Raw genomic sequence first — 17,773 nt, forward strand, 5'->3', positions numbered from 1 at the left:
CTAGGGTTCCCTTTTCTCCGCATCCTCTCCAACATTTGTTTGTTGATTTATGTTGGACACTCTGACTGGTGTGAGATGGTACCTCATTGGGGTTTTAATTTGCATCTCTCTAATGGCTAGTGATGCTGAGCATCTTTTCATATGTCTCTGGGCCCTCTGCATATCTTCCTTGGAGAAGTGTCTGTTCAATTCCTTTGCCCATTTTTTAATTGGGTTGTTTGTCTTCCTGGAGTGGAGTCGTGTGAGTTCTTTATATATTTTGGAGATCAGGCCCTTGTCTAAGGTATCCTTGGCAAATATGTTTTCCCATACTGTTGGTTCTGTATTTTAAATGGGAACAGGATTCTGGGTGCTGCCTTTTGTTTTGGTCTTGCCGAGGATGGCAGGACTTCATCTAGGTTTTGCAGAAGAGATGGGCTTTGAGACAAGTGTCTGCCATTCTCCAAGATCATACCACATCTAAATAAAACCTCTTTCGTTTTGCATCAGCACTGGCCTCACAAGTTTGGCTTTTGTGGCAGCAGAGGGATAAACCCCCTTTTTTGTTCAATAACAATTTTCTTTCTCTCCTCGGTCAGTGGGATGCTGGATTTTGTGGATGTTTTCATTTACAACAGAGGGTGTTCCTCTTGCGCTCACTGCTCCATCAACCCCTCTTTCTTCATTCTCATTGTCCAGAAGAGTTTGCAGTTAGCTCTACAGGAGCCTCCTCTTTTATATGTGAATCACCAAGATGTAAATATTTCATCTTTACACCTCCTCACTCTCCAACAGTTCAAAGCATTTTATGTCTGACATCCATTGTCCTGGTGTCTCTTTGGAACATGCAAGAGACAGGTGGTGCCCTGAGCTGACGTCTATCATAATGCCGTTAATATTTTATCGCGGTCATTTTTCAGTGTCTCAGCCCACTAGACTGCATGCACGGTGAAGGCAGAAGTGAAGCTTGTCCTCTTTTCTGCCCAGGGCAGAGCACGATGCCTGCCACTCACTTATTCCTCAGTACATGTTTCTTTGCTAAAGAGCAGTTTACCCAATGGATGAATGGGTAGTGGATGATAATCCACCGTAGGTAACACAGACGTGGAAAGGACTGTGAAATGAGAGTCTTCCCATGTGATCCACTGCACCCACGGAAAGGATGAACCCCCAAATCAGCCTCCCCAACACGGAGGCTGGGGCACAGAACTCACTCACTAATGGATCCAGTTGTCTGGGTTCACGTCCAAGAGCCGCCTAACCCTGCTGTGCCTCAGTTTCCACATCTGTGAATTATCAGTAATGGACACATCTATCTCATGGACTGTTGTGAGAACTAAGTGAGAAGATTCATATACAGAGTTTGGCACATAGTAAGTGCCCGGTAAGAACTGTTGTTGGTAGGAGGGTTGTCAATGAAATTGCTACTCTTACTCAGACATTTGTTTTGATCATGAACTAATACTTTCCACAGGGAAAGTCATCTCCAGCCTCCCAGAAACTGAGTTGATTTTAAATACATACAGGGAGTCTGAAGTATGAAAAGATGGGACAATAAAAAGCAGTGAATTACAACTTATGATGTGGGGGGTGGATGGTATTTGTCAGTTGAAATAATAAAGAAAGAGCTAATGAATTAGTGACTATGACATGTATTTTCCTGCGAAGCAATACTTATTATGTGATTTTCTGCTTTTCAAATGTAAATGAGAAGTGTTTGATGATTGTTCTTCTCATAGGCAGAAAATTGGCATAATTAAACACTGGTGTGAAAAGTGATGATTCAACTCCATAGGCATTGTTTTGGTAGGCTGGGAGGAGGGGGCTGCAGACACCACGTGCCCACCCCGGACCTGTGTGACTTCTCCAGGCAGTTTGTGCAGGTGTAGCAGCAAAGGGACCATTGGCCATGCCACCTCTGCCATGTCCTCCAGCCTCTGACCGAGTTCCCATTTGGGAGCTCTGGCCTGGACAGTCATGCTTCTTGAGGTGCCGCAGAAGCAGGATATGTGGCTTGGTGTCCTGAGATAATACATAAGGTGGCCTTGAGAAAATTCTCTGAGACTCAGAATCTTCTCCTGTGAAATCACTGTACTAATTCCTACCTCCCAGGATTCTTCTGACCATTAAGTGGACTAGGACACATTAAGGTAATTTTTAACAGTACATACACTACAAATGTAAGTTATTACTTTTATTATTTTTATATGTTTTATTTGAAGAGGATACCCATCTCCCAATAATATTGCAAGCAAGGGAATTATTTGAATTTAAATCAATCTTTCCACCTCCCAATCAGAGCTGTTCTAATTGCTATTCCAATATCATGTTCTTGAACACATATGAGAAGCCCTGGTCCATAGCAAGATAAAATATAAATTCAGTGTTTTAAAATTTTCAATGGATGAGTGTTGTATGAAAGGAGAGAAGGTTAAAATTTTCAATGGATGAGTGTAAAAAGCATGTATAAATTAATTTTTAAAAGAGATACCAGAATAGCATTCTAAAACATGTGTTGAGGCATAATTATAATCAGGTTTCTATGGAAACAACTGCATGTTAGTACTTGAAGCAGGCGGTAATTTGTTTTCTCTGCCCACAGGCAGCCACAGGTCATGTGGTCCGCCAAGGTGTTGATCCAACATTTACAGTAATGAAGAGAGCCTGCCTGCTCCAAAGCAGACTAACTGTGAAGCTGGTGGAGGGTAAGCCTCAGGCCCGTCCCTCCAAGGCCTTCCAAGGGGCCCTAGCAACTATGTACTTACGATTTGCAATGTTTTTCTTAGAGGATCCCTCCAACTTCTTTGTGTCTCAGAACCACAAAACCTTATCAGGCCCTTACCCATGCCCCCTCGGAACAGACAGAATGTTCTCTCCCCACCCAATCTTCAGGGCCAAAGCCCTCACCTTGTAAATACCCAACTGGTCACCTGTTTTCAGGTCTGGATGACAGTTTGAAAGTGTATGTGTTCTGACACATCTGTCTAAATATTCTTGGGGAAAAAAACAAAAACACAAAAAAATTACAAAAACACACAGAAAAAGTGTAGAGGTCTTTTCCACACCAGGATTTGTAATTGTGCAAAATATGTGTGCTTTTTTTTCTTAGCACACCAAAGCGATACTTGGTAACTTTTATAACTTTGCTCCTGCCCCTCATCAGCAGTGACAATATTACTATAACAGATTTTGAAGTTACCATGGTATAAAGAGAATTTATCCGAATTGAGGGGAACGCAGCTGAGAACTGTGCCGACGCAAGTCTATCTGGGACTGCAGATTGTTCACTGTTAGAATTTCACTGGGAAATGTGTCTCTGAGGAAATCCCTACTGGGCTTACAGGCAGCTTCTCTGCTATGTTGGCAGTGAAGTCAGACAGACCTGGTTCTGAATCCCAGCTTTGCACATCACAGCTGCGTGAACTCAGCGAAGGGTGTAACTTGATAGGGTGTAACTTGATATGCCTCGTTTTTCTCGTCTGTTAAATCGGAATAATTCAGACTACCTGGTTGAGTCATTGTGAAACCTCTTTGAAGTTAACGCTGTGGTGTGACTGAGAGACAGGCCCCACTTCCCCACCCTCCCCTACATACCTCCTGGTGTCCCCAGAGTGCCAGGGTCTTGCCTCTATGACGGAGCTTATCGAATGGAACCATTGGGATGCCCCTGCATCCGCATTCCCCACAAGCTGGGTGTTCTTTGGGGCTGGAGTCTTAATCAGCACCAGGAACACCCTCAGAGCCTGGCACGCACTAGACACGCTTAGTGTTTACTGAAGGAAATTGAACTGAACAGCACCCAGTATGCATGCTGTATCGGTGTGTAATGGAAGAGCAGACAGAGGTGGGCTGTGACATTTGCAAATACGTAGTCAGAGGGACAGGCAGGGTGCATCGATTTCTGTGGGCCTAATGAATTTTAGGAAGGATATTTGAGTGTGGATGAAGTTATAAAATGCGTTCCTGGTCCCCTCACCCCTGCCACCAAGAGGACTTGTCTTGTCCATTGGCTTTGGAAGTGGATTAAATCCTCTCTTGGGACGTCAGTGTTCCTCTTATAGATGCTATGGGCCCACTCCAGCTGTGTCTTAGCACTGTCTAGTCCCTCTGGCCAGAGCCTTTGGCTTTGAGTAATTCTGGTTCTTCAGAATCCAGGACCCCATGAGGTGCATCCCAGGAGCAGGGCGTTTGTCCCTCCTCTGAGACAGTGGCCACCACTTCTGACTGTAAAGCATTGGTTGCGGGGCGGAGGAGCGCCCACCGAGGACAGAGAGCCGGATAAATGCACAGCACTCTGACGGACAGGGCACTGGCTTTACCTGCAGGCAGAGGGAGAGCTTTGGGAGTATTTGGAATACTTGTGTCTTCAAGAGTTTTCAAAGGGGCACTGGCTTTTGTGCCAGATCTACCGAGTTTCCAAGTTTAATTCTGCCACTGACAGTTGTTGGTCTCTTGGGCAAACTTTTCCACTTCTGAGCCAATATACTCGTCTGTAACAGAGGCTAATGACCAAATTCCTTGTCATTAGCCTTCAAGGGCCATTCCAAACGGTTTTCCATGGAATTCTCAAGTCCGACCAATCCCCCCCTTCACAGAGAACCTTCCACCATGGGGAACTCACCCACAGACTCGCCACCTGCTCGCTGTCCATCCTCTGCATGTTGGCCTGTTGCCTGAGGGTTCTGCCCTGGCTCTGTCTGCAAATTCCCGACTTTGTTAGGGCACCACAATATCCAGCTAGATTATCTCATCCCCAGCAGGGTGTGAAGTAGGCAGGATGACATTCAATGCCTAGCCTTGTACATGTCAGAAAACCCAGATTCAGAGATATAAAGTAACTTGCCCAAGATCACTTAGTAAGCACATACAAAAAAAACCCCCAAAAACCAAAAACAAAAAACCCTCTTAAATTCAGTTCTCTCAATTGTGATTTCTGACCTGTATATCAGTCTCTTCACGAAAACGGCACAACACTCAGTAGCGTTTTCCGTGTCTGAGAAAAGCAGGGAAGTTTGTGTGGATGGCCCTTTGAGCACTCTAAAACAGGCTTTCAAATCCTCAAGCCATAAGAAGTGTCTCAAGAAGGATTTTTCAAGAGGGCCCGCCTAGCAGCCGACTCGCTGCCTCACACCTTCTGGGCTCAGGAAAAGTGTTCTTCACTCCTCACATTTGACTAAATTCCTTTCAGGAGAGCTTAGCATTTCACCCAAGTGTCATACTGCCTTTGATTTATCATTTTATTACCAAAGGAAGGATGGGGACTTTCTTTTTATCTCTTCCTGCTAGCGTTGTTGATTTATCAGACGAGCCACTCAACTGACGGCACCGTGAGTGGGCTGAGCCTTCGTCAGCCTGAGACTGATGGCCCACGTGTGCGTTGCCGTGTCATGGATCCTTCCACATTCGAAGAGCCAGTAATGGCGGAGGGGGCGGACTCTATGCCAGGGTCTCTACTCAGCGATTTCTTAGGGAGTAGAGAAGAGTATTTATCACTGACATTGTTTAAAACTACCAGTGAACAGTGATAATCAAAGGCAGGACAAGTGTTTAGTCCTCATTATTATTTTAAGTTCTCCACAGGCAGGGGAACCCCTCGTTGCCTGCACCTGGGACAGACCACTCCCTACTTCTTCCCCGCACATCCACACTATGCCGCTGACACCGTGCGTGTGGACAGGACATACCTCAGTGGGTCCTGACCATAATCCATAAGGGAGCCCCCGTTACCCTTTCGCAAATGAGGAGACTGAGGTTTGGAGGCTGAGTAACTTGCCTACGGTCACATAGCTAAGTGACAGCGTGGAGCTGTGGTCTGGGAAAGAGCTGTGGCCTTGGTTCCCTTGTGCACTGGGGTCTCCTGGCCCACAGCAGGCATTAAGCAATGGCTGAGCAAACAAAAGAATGAGGAAACAGCTTTGTCTCAAGACTTCAAATTTGACATATCTGGGGGCTTACTAAGTGAAGAGACCTGAGAAAAATCTTTACTCCTTAAAAAGATAAAAAGAAATAAAAGTACTTGAAACCTGACTTGTGAGCCTCATCCTTGAAATTACACTCCATGTGATGGACTATAGATGCTAGAGTCACACAGGCCATGGCCTATGAGTTAATCCCTGGGATGAATTAAAGCATATCTGATGATGACTGCTATTTAATGAGCACCTACTGTGTGCCAGGATCTATAAATGCAGCTTTGTCTTTTACTGGGAAAAACAGTCCTGGGAGGCAGGTTTTATTATTCCCATTTTGTAGATGAGGAAGCTGAGGCCCAAGGGAGTCATATATCTTGGTCACAGAACAAATCAGCTGTGGAGCTCAGGCGGGATTCAATCCAGCTCAACCTGACTCCAAAACCTTTTAATCTTTGCATTTCTGAGAAGAACCAAATTCCTGGCATCTCAGACCACCAAGGAGACATGGATGTCAATCCAAACTTGCAACCTTCTTGCTGAATCAGCCTGAAAAGAACATGCCTTTAGGAGCCAATTAAACCACATCTTCTGCTTGGCTGTGCTCACATTTTGCTTTCAGAAACAATAACAGCCCTGGGTTAAAAAAAACCCATAAAAGCCTTTAAGATACAAACTCAAAATGCCAGGGTCAAGATTTTGATAATAAATTTTAAAATACTTAATTATTAAAAGGGTGCCTGGAAGTGTTACCCCGTATAGCTCAATTGCCTTTTTTACATCTTCTGTCTGCTCATCTTCCCCATAGATCCTGTGTAACATCCCTAGTCTAACAGATTGATGCCTCGGCACCAACATACAATTAGAGCTCTATAACAATGCTTAAAATAGAGCATGTTTGCCAGGGCATTTAACAAACACTTGGGCTGTGGTTCCGGTGCCCTAGACACTGTCTTCTTTTACATATATTAACTCATTAAACCCTACACCAGCCCTATGAAATGGATGCTATTATCATTATCTCCAGTTTACTGATGCAGAAATTGTGGTACAGAGAGGCTAAGTCACAGAGTCAGAAAGCATCCTTCTGAGAAACCTGATTTTTCTTCAGCTATGTTGAGTTGGATATACAACAGGTCGTCACCAGAGGAACCTGCATAACGTGGCCAGCCCTTCCTTACTGAGCCTATGTTGGGTTCTCGAGGTGGAGAAAGCCTGGTCTGGCTCTCAGGTGCTTCATGATCTAGGGAACATGACAGACACCCAAGTAAGAATTGTTACATTCCTTCAGCTGAAGCGATCGGGCTGGGTTGCTGCTTGATTAATTGGAAAACTAGGTTAAAAAGGGGAATTATGAAAAATTATACTTGAACATTTTATTTGTAACTTAAACATAAAAAAGTCAATTCATTATCTGCTCTTTTAAAATGAAGCCTAAGCATTTTTTTTAAAGGGTAGATAAATTGTTTCTTATAGGGACTATAGCCGATAGTGTATCAGCCAAGATTTCTAGTTTCTAAAAATGGAGCAAAAATTCAAAAGTACTTGCAAAAGAGTACTTACCAGAGTGACTTCTGGATTTTTCTTACTTATCCCACAAATTTTTATAGCTGTCCTGCTCACATCTAATTTGGTGGCAATGTTTTAGTTATTCAGTATTACTAAGTCTTCCCAAAGCATTCTATTCTATTTTCACGCAAGTAGTATCTCCCATTCCTATTTACTCACCACTTTTACTTAATATCTAATGAAATTGAGTGAGTGCACTAACAGGTAAGATTGACATGACTGGCTTTGGAACAAGCTCAGTGACCCCTGATGAGCAAAGGCCTGCAGATGGAATGGAAGTGTCAGCATTTAGAGAGCTCTCCGCCAGCTGGGGACCTTCAGCCCTGCAGTGGCCTGCTCAGCAGACCAGTGGGAGAGAGTCCTGGGAAAAGTGTATCCAGGGCCAGGCAGTCCAGAGTTGGTTATGTGGAGGTCAGCCAAGAGAGCTTCTATGGCACTCAAGTGGTACAGGTGCTGGTCCAGAGGTTGTGCAGACTCCAATCAGGGCAAAGGAAGCAGGTCTATATGGCATAGGAGGATTCAAGGGGGGTTCATGGAGGTGGAGTCACTTCAGCAGACCAGGTAAGAAGGCAGCCCAGGTGCAGGCTCAGCACAATCAAAGGAACGTATGGCTCATTGGAATAGCTGCCTGGTCGAACATCGGGTGGGAGCCCTTGCACTAGTGATGAGCATGTGCCTTATTTCTGAGACTAAATGCCCACTGTTTAGTCTCTACAGATGCAAGTTGAACCTCAATCTCTGTCTTGCTCTGAGTCTTGATGATAAAACATGCAGAGCCCGGCTTCTCCTTTCTCCTGCTGGTTCTAGCAAGGTGCCCACGACCTCATCTGCTCTGAGACAACAGCCCTCCCTACGTCACTGGGTTGCCTGCCCATATTTCTCGTGAGGGCTTGCTCTTGACTTGCTGTCACATGCTTGTCAAGCTCCTGCTACCACCTTCACTGGACCTCTCTGATACCCTGTCTATCCAGGACCACATCTGCCTTGTTCACCCCTATATCCATAGCATCTAACATTCTTATCCACACTAGCATCTCAGTAAAACTGTTGAATGAATGAATGAATGAATTCGATCACAGACAGTATACCATAGTCTCAATACTTGCTGTACCCCTTTTCTTAGCTCTCCACAGGACTGGTCACTTCTGCCATTCAGGTCCCAGCTTAAAAGTCACCTTGAGAAGTCCTTCACTGACCGTCCAGCTAAAGCAGCCCCAGGCCCCCTTCATCTCCACCATGGTCTGTGTATTACCTCTAGAACATTAGCTCTACAAAGGCAAGCACCATGTCGGTGTTCGTTTTCTGCTGCTCCTCCGTGCCCAGCACTGCACCTGTCACGTAGCGCCTACTCCTTGATGTGGTAAATAAATGCATGAATTATGATCCAAGTTCCAGAGGAAAGAAGAACATGGACTCAAGTCTCCACCGTGCACTAAGTGCCTGATTTCACCTGAACTCTTTAAATCTTAGTATCTCCCCATGCAAAATGGGATGAGAAGAGTAACTTCCCATCTCCTACGATGAAAATGAGGTTTGGTTTGATTAGATACTGGATGCAAAGCACTTGGCGTGCTACACAGCAAGTGATCAATTAAAAGAAGCTATTGCCTGTAACCCCAAACTGAGTCTCTCACCCGTACCTGGATCTTCTCTGCAGAGAGAGGTTAACCAGAGGCCTCTCAGTTTGCAAGAGCCTGAGAGGGGCCAGTTCTCCCGGAAGCCATTCGGAGGTCCTGCTGTGTGCAAGCCCAGAAGCAGCGCCGGCTGCATGGGGACTGCCCCATCCCTTTTGGCACAAAATGCAAATCCTGAATCTCTCCATGTTTTCGCCTTGCCTCCCCCGGGTTGTACAGTAGCAACTGGTGCCTGTGAAGCCATCCTGAACATGAACACAGCACATCACGTGAGATGAGGGGGAAATCCAGATGGGAGCCCCTGATGCATCAGCCAGGGTCCCTTTTCATGCAAACGGAAAAAACCCAGGGAGCAAAAGATGTGCGGAATGGAGCTGCCTGACCAAAGGCCACCCTGGGTCCCCATCTGGCTCCAGGAGAGATTCTGATACCTCAGATCTCCAAAGCTGGGAAACCATTTATTGTGCCTCAGAGGGAGTGAGGAATTGTATTAAAAGGCAAACGTTCCCATTTCCTTTTAAATTGTGTTTTCAGGGGATTTGAATGATGTTTCTCAAGCAGTCAACAAGTCTGAAGGAAACGAGTGTTGAAAGTGGCCTTTTATAAGCAGACTCCAGGCAAACTCCTGTGTCCTGCAGAAAACGCTGTGCAAAGGGAGGGACTGGGGCAGTTGCCAGGTAGTAGCGGGAGTAGCTGGAGGCTGGCAAGCCTGGAGCTGGAGAGTTTTGCTATTATAACTTTATTTAAAAAGTCCCCCTTAAAAGCATCCATGTCCTGCTGGAGGATCCAATGCGTACTGCCACGTAAAGAATGGATTTAACAAATAATTATCCCGCCCCAGGGATTCTGCTGGTGCCTGCAAGGGATGCACCCATGAGCTGGGAACAGTCTCTGAAGTCGATGTGTCCATGTGTTTGTCCAGGAAATATTTAGTTAGCACCCACTGTTTCCAGGCGCAGAGGCCCCTCAAAGCTGCAGTGATTGCGTGAACAGTCGACCGATCGCACTAATGAGCACAGAATGAACTTGAAACATGATGCTGGGCACTTGAAAGAAGTGTGGCTCTCGGTCTCAGGATGAAACAGCTTCCAAGGGAGGGAAAAGCTCATCACGGGAAGCGCAGTGGGCACTTCATTGGTGAAGCCCTTTGCATGAGAGCAGGGTTAGGTAGAGCAGAGAGAAGGAGGGGAATTAACGCCAGGCCCCTTACATTACAGGGGTGGGCAAAAGTAGGTTTACAGTTGTGAGTACATGAAACAATGTAGTCTGGTATTACTATTTATTATTTATTTGTGTTACAACTGTAAACCCACTTTTGCCCACCCCTGTATTGTATTTCATTGAATGCTCACAGCAGCCCCGTGAAGTGGATGATATCATGGCCATTTGCCAAATTAGGAACCAAAGGCACAGAGGTGACGTGGCCCACCGAATGCCACACTGCTGTTTAGTGTTGGAGGCAGAATCTAAACTCCCACCAGACTCAGAACCCAGGCTTTTCCTAACTCACCAGGAATCCCATCAAGCAGTAACAGGCAAAGAACTGCATCCTGGGGCCGCCATTTGGTAACTGTTCAGGGTGTACATGGAATTTAACCTCTCCCAGACCCAGTCCGTCCATTAAATGAAGAATATTTCTGCCTGCTTACTTCCCAGGTTTTGCGAGGAACAGACAAAGAATGAATGCTGAAAATGCTTCAAATCCATAAGTAACATGAAGACAGGGGAAACTGTGATGACTACAATGCACCTGCCTTAAACTCAGTTCCACACTACAGCATCTAATATGGCAAATAAGCCGGACTCTTGCCTAGTGTCCATAACACAAAGTCTTTTAAGGATTCAGTTCGTGTTGCTAGTGAAGCAGTTATTTTGTTGTTTTTATCAACCATGTTGATCACAGTGAAGAATATTATCCTGTCAAGTGTTAGGTCCCTACTTTCAGGCTGTGTAGGTCTCATTTCCTCTCCTCTAATAAAGAGTTGGTGCCTCCTAAGCCTGGTTTCTCTCTTAGGTTCCTGGTATCAATAAATGTAGCGCCCTCTCTCCATCAACCACACTCAAAAAAACCCCAGCCATCACCATGGTAATGCCCTCTTTCTCTCCTGCCATCTTGGTTGGTTTCCAACCTTATAGACAATCTCCCACATCACCTGTTACCTGGGCTACTGCAGGGTCTACCCCAATGGGCCTCTCAGCCTCAACTCTTGGCTCCCTCCCCACAATTCATTCTCTAAACCACAGCCAGGACGGTCTTTTAAAATGTAAAATTTTTGGTCACTCCTCTGCTGAGTACCACTTAGTGGCTTCCGGTTGTAGTTGGAATGAAATGCTTTCCATCTTACGGAGGCCTGCAAGATGTATCTCCACCTCCAACCTCCAACCACATCGCTTGTCACCACACCTTCTACCACCACCCTCCAGCCACACCATCCCTTTGTGCTTTTGGTATCAGAACATTTGCACACGCTGGTTCCTCTTCCTGGAGCTCTCTTTTCCTCGCACTGCACCTGACTGGCTCATGCTAAACTTATAGGTACCTATTGTCATCAACCATCATACTCTGTGATCGTGACCTCTTCTTGCATGGCACTTGTCACATTTTGTAAATGTGCTAAATTTAACATCTGTACCCTCATTAGAATGTAAGCTCCACAATGGTAGGGAGTCCATCCATTTAGTTCACCACTGTACACCCGACACCCAGCACAGTGCCAGGCAAGTAACAGGTAGTCAATAGATATTTGTCATGTTCACAGACATGGGAAGAAATTAACAATACCTCTGGAAATGCAGCCGACAGCCTCATGGCTTCCACACTGTCCACCCACCCCTCTGAGACTCAGTAATCAGTCTAACAAGACTGTCCCGTTTCATTGCTTTGTCCCAGGAACGGCTTGTGCTGTCCGTGCTCCCCCGATTTGTCGTCCTGGAAATGATCAACGACATGACCAACGTGGAAGACGAGCACCTGCAGCACCAGTTCCACCGGATCTACATCCATCGCTACGAGAATGTCAGGTGAGAAAGGCCTCGCCTGGCCCCGTTCTCCGTGTGACGCCTGCGCGCCTGGCTACTCTCATCTCATTGCCGGCACTTCTGGCTGCCTGGGTGTCAGGGACGTTTCTCATTGGTTGACTAATTCATTAACTAGTCATTATTCATGACATGGTTCTGCATTTCCAAATTGAGGCTCGAGAAGATTGGCAGAGAAAGGCAGTTATATTTACTTGTTGACTTTCTGCCTGACTCCCCTTCAGTAGGCTTTCCCACCTTTCCGTTTTTGCGTGGGAAAGCCAAAAGCCTCTCAATATGATTGGAAAACTAACCCCAGAATTCGAGGTGGAATCCTCAAGGGTGATCACATACGTTGCCTCATACCCCTCATAAATATGTGTGAAACAATACAAAAAAGGACTATAGCTATTTTTGCTCTTCACAAACATATTTTTGGCCAACCACCCATCCATTCATCCATCCACTTGTTCACCCATCTATCTAGCTGTCCATCCACCCTGTCATCCACCCATCCATCTACCTATCCATCCCCTTCTACATGTCTAACCATCCATCCATCCAGTCATCATCTGTCCACTCATCCATCCACTCATCCATCCACTCATCCATCCATTCATTAACTTATCCATCCATCCACCCACCCAGCCATCCATCCATTCACCCATCAGTGCCCTCTCTGTGCCCAGTACTGACTGCCCTAGACAGCATGCTGAGAGCTGAAAATAAGAGAGTGGGCTCTTCAGTGAGGCAGAGCAGCTTTAGAATCCCAATTCTACCTCTCCCTTGTGTGCCACCTTGGGAAATTTACATACCTGAATCTCAGGATCTTTTCTGTAAAACGGGTGTTTTTATAGCCACCTGCACTGAGCAAACATATATACAAAGCATAGTATGGGGTAAGCATGTAGTAGAGCATTAGGTATATTGTAGGTGTCTCAAACGTGGTTTCTTGAGGCTAGTGAAAAAGAAGCCAACCCTGGCTGATTTAAGAGAAATGTCCTGAAAGGCTATGTGATGGCTATAGAATCACTGGGGAAGGAGAGAGAGGTAGTCTCAGGAAACAAGCCGGAATAAAGCCAGAAGCACAGCCAAAATCGCAGCAGAGCACTAGGCCAGTGAGGACCCAGCTGCCACTGTTTCTGAAGAACTCATCGCTTGTGCTGCCAACCCTGTCCCCACACAGCTGTCACCTCTGCTGTCCCTCCAGGAGCCCAGGATCTGGATCCAGCTGCCTTTTCCCTGCCCCCACTCTCTGCTCCCCCTGCCTCTTTGCATCTCAAGTTAAAGCCTGGGGCTGCTGTGGCCCACTGGCTGAGCCGTCACTGGCAGGAAGTGACTGAAAAGCAAATATCTGACCTTTTCAGCTTGTACAGAACTATATCTCCCTCCCACCAAATATCAATTGTGGAATTTCCCCGATATGAGAGGGATGAAAGTCCATATGTTGAATAGCTCTTAAAAAGCCAATGTACCTTCTTAGTTCCTAGGCCCCCAACTGTCTAGGAAAGGAGGGACAATTTCCCACCTACCAGTATCTCTGACCATGCTGTGCCAGGCAGGCAGGGACACTCATTGGGAAGCAAGTCCAGAAAGGGAGGAACATTCTCACCTAGCCCTTTAGCAGGACAGTCAGCCTCGGTGGTCTCTGGGTCTCATTCAAGAGTTGGGCTGCACGGCTCTGGATACTGGGGTGCGCAAAGAGCCCTCAGTCAAATAGCCACTCTGGTGAAAGGCACACCCCAGATCTAGGAACTGGTCCTACAGATCACTGGACCTTATCAATACCAATTTTAGAACAACAGGTTCCAGGCAGCACCTATAATTATATCCAGGGCGGGATTCTATTAAAGTAAGCAACAGGTGCCAAGAGATCATGCAAAGAGAAAGACCTGTGGGGTGTGGAGGACAGTGAGTGGGGGTGCAGGTAAATAGAGAAACCTTTCGAAAGAGATGCTTCTTACTTGCATTTTTCAACATTGAGTCAGACAAGAGGAAAAGATAGCAGGAGACCTGGACAGAGTGACAAGCACAAGTGAAGGTAGGACAGTGGTCTATATATCTACAGCTAGATATAAAGTATCTGTATTATATATTAACGTAAAACATAAATATAAGTATGCAACAGCTTATAAGAGTGCCTGTTACCATGGAGAAAGAGGTGGGGCAGAAACTACCCTTAATTAAGACAAAATGGAGAAAATACACAAGCCAGCTCTCCCACGCCCACATACTTGGGACCCTTAAGATTAAGAAACAGCACGTGTGACTTTCTTTCTGCATGAATCAATTATTGGTGCTTCCTTTAGTCCAAAACAACTAAAGTTACTTCTTCTCCCTCGCCCTGCCCATTTATTTTACACCAATAAACTGAGTTCTGATGCTCAGAGACCCTTTCCTGGAAGTCCACAGCACACTAAGGTAGAATTGAGTTTGGTGCCTTTCCATCTTTCAATGGCCTCAGCTCACAGCAAAGGAGCCCTTTCTAAGGGCAAAAGAACCAACAGAGACACCCGCTGAGGCCTGGGCCTCTCCCTAGGTCTTCCTGCTGGTATTGGGAAGATGAACTCAGCTGGGGCGGAGGCCTCCGCAGCCCACTGCAAGGCTGCTGGGTGCTAAAATAAGACCAGAGATGAAAACAGCAGCAGAGGATGGTCCTTGGCCAGTGTCTGAGAACAAAGTCAGGCTGGCTGCTACACCCTGTTCCCCCGCCCCCAGAGCACGCCTGCTGTGGAGTAGGGAGCTTTTCTGAAGCTGTTTCGATCCTGCAGCCCTCTTCCTGGCTGGCGATGCACTGGGTTCATTCTTTCTTCTCTGTTGCTCTTCTGGTGTTCTGTTGTTTTGTGACCTTTCCCAAAAAACAGTCTGTTGTCAACATCTAACTCTTCATGCTATTTCATACAGTGCATCACCCCCTGTCAGTGTAGGGCATACAGGAGCCACCACACTTGGGGACATCAGTGTGCCCAGTGGACGGGGAGCCTGCGGACCAGGGTTCTCATCCAGAACACTTTCTAGGAGCCACAGCCTCTACAAGATGCTGGCTGCATCATTTCTTCTTTCTGGGTTTCAGTTTCCTAATCCAAAAACCAAGATGTCTGAAGTGGTCAACACATTGGGACTCCAGTAGATTTCATCCATATATGGCTGAGGTGTCTGTCACTAGATCCCGGGCCACTGGGCTTTATACTGGAAGCCTTTGAGGCTTCCTATCTCATCTGCCCAATTCTATTTCTCTTTCCTATCCCTTCCCCCATATATTTAAAACACTCCTTGTATTACTTAGGGTCGTGCTGTCTGCTCTAACAAATAACCTCCCAGTTTCAATAATTTAAACCCAATACACTCTAGTCACATAGCTGTTCACTGCTAATATTCCTGGTAGGTGGGTGATTCAGGGACAAAGGCCCCTGCATTTGATAGCTGTACCATCCCCCAGGCCTCAAAATTCTTGTCATTCAGCTCTTGGAGGGGAAAGAGTAGAAAATGCCCACCCGCTTCTTTACCACCTTGGCCCAGAAATGACGTGGATCACTTCTCCTCAGATGCCATTGATGAGATCTGATCGCCCAGCAACAAGAGGGAGCACAGAGTCCCTGGCTCAGTGGTCTTTGCTAGTGCCAGAGAGGCATGGATTTGGTGGACAGTCAGCTTCTCTAGCAGACCTCGCTCCCATCTTTCCTCCTGCCCCAACCCAGGCTGTGTGAATTTGCACGTTCTCGGTCCACCTACTTTGAACTGGCGGCTCATTTCCAACCAGCCCTGCCAACACGTGCACTCCCCACGTTCGCCCTGCAGACTAGAGTTTCAAGTGCAAGCAAGTGAAACTGAATAAGCCTAGAAAACCTGGTGCCTTTAGAGGCCTGTCTGTGTGGCAATCTATTAAACACTCTCTGATTCGCAAAACTTTCCACAAGGAGTTATATATCTTCTACTTACTGAGGACCGCGGTTTTTTATGTTACTGTCTTACAGTAACCCTGCAGAGCAGCATCTTTGCTTTATTATCAAGAAAATGGAAGCTTAGAGAGATTAAACAACTTTCCCAAGAACACACAGTTAGGAAGAAGAATCTACACAGAGCCCGTGTTCCTAATGATTCTAGTGGAGTCTCCTAAAGCCTCCTAGAAGACTCTATTTGCACAGTGACAGTTAGGTAACAACACTTATTTTTAGCCAAATAAACAGCTTATATAACAAAATTAGAGTTGGAAATGATCATGGTCTCTTCGGTATACTCTAAGATAAATATCTTGGAAAAGTTACAAGATTATACTTAGAATCAAAAGACCCGACCTTGAGCCCAGCACCCAGGGGCAACAGAATGCGCAGTGCAGTGAGAGCCAGGGCCCTGGTTTCTGGTTCTGATCTTTCATTCAACAGACTCCTATTGCATGAGTATGACTTAAACCAGTGCTTCTCTCACTTGAATGTGCACAAGAATCACCTGAGGCTCTCACTCAGATTCTGATCCAGTGGGGCTGGCACAGGGCTTGAGATTCTGCCCTTCTCATCAGCTTCTAGGAAATGCCAGTGGAGGCCATGACCACATGCTGAGGAAAGAGGACTTGATTCTGATCATTTCTGTTGATTCAACTCAGGAAACATGTCATGAGTCTTAACATATGATAGAATCTTGAAGGACAAGCAGGATTTTAACAGGTTGCAGCAGAAAATAGAAAGCTATGCCAGGGAGCAGATACATCATACAGAGGCCGGTGCATAAAGTATGATGGCTTCAGAACACCCGCGAGAGACTCGATGATATTGGGACACTGAGCACATGTGAAACTTTTATGGCCTTTGTTCTCAGGGAATCCATTTCTTCTTTCCATAGGCTGTCTGTTCCATAACAGTTGTGATGGCACTTCTTGCTCACCACTGTATCCCCAGTGCCTGGCACATAGTAGTCATCTGATTAATTAACTGATGAAAGAATGAATGAATGAATGAGCAGCTTTTGCAATGGACAGATGAATATGAATAGCTTTGGATGAATGGATCTATACAGTGAGTGGGTTGGGCCAGATGATCTACAGGCCCTTGCACTTTCCACCTTCAAAGATATCATAGTGATAAAGAACATAGATTCCAGAGCCAGGCTGCCTGGTTCACATCCTAGCTTTTCATGGTCATGGGCAAGTACTTGGGCTTTAGTTTCCCTAACTGTAAAATGGAGATGATCATAATAATAGGCCCTGTCCCATAGATTCTTATGCAGAATGAACGAGTGAATAGAGTAGAACTCTTAGATCAGATTCAAGTCCACAGTAAATACCCTCAGTGTTGCTGCTACTACTGTTTCAGGCTTGTGTTCACAGTTAGGGAATGCTTTTAGCTGCAAATAAATAACCCAGTTAATGGTTATATTCTTCTCCACCTCTCTGTTACCTGTCTCTCCTCTCCTCTCTTCTCTTCTCTCTACCATTCCATTACAGTGGACAATCCTAACTCTGCCACATGCTGCCAGTGGAATGTTGGACAAGTCTCCTGGCTCTCTGAGCCTCATTTGCTCATCTTCACAAAGGAGACAGGAATGCCTTCCCCACTGGATCACTGGGTGAATTAACAAAGACAGTGCTCATGCAGTGCCTTGCTTTTGGAAGGCTTTCCAGAATGACCCCTTCCCTTCCCTCCATTTTCCCTTATGCCAGACCATATGCATAGA

General features: G+C 46.0%; 1 protein-coding gene across 2 annotated transcripts in view; it reads left to right on the plus strand.

The window, feature by feature from the left end:
- Positions 1-17,773, plus strand: part of ADCY8 (adenylate cyclase 8) — a 159,605-nt gene that overhangs the window by 42,424 nt on the left and 99,408 nt on the right. For both annotated transcript variants that reach the window (XM_024572213.3, XM_045181780.2), the window contains exon 3: positions 11,982-12,112. In XM_024572213.3, the coding sequence (XP_024427981.2) occupies positions 11,982-12,112 (131 nt within the window). The remainder of the gene's footprint in view (positions 1-11,981; positions 12,113-17,773) is intronic.

The sequence above is a fragment of the Desmodus rotundus genome, chromosome 8 (genome assembly GCF_022682495.2).
Source record: "Desmodus rotundus isolate HL8 chromosome 8, HLdesRot8A.1, whole genome shotgun sequence".
In the NCBI taxonomy this organism is placed as follows: Eukaryota; Metazoa; Chordata; class Mammalia; order Chiroptera; family Phyllostomidae; genus Desmodus; species Desmodus rotundus.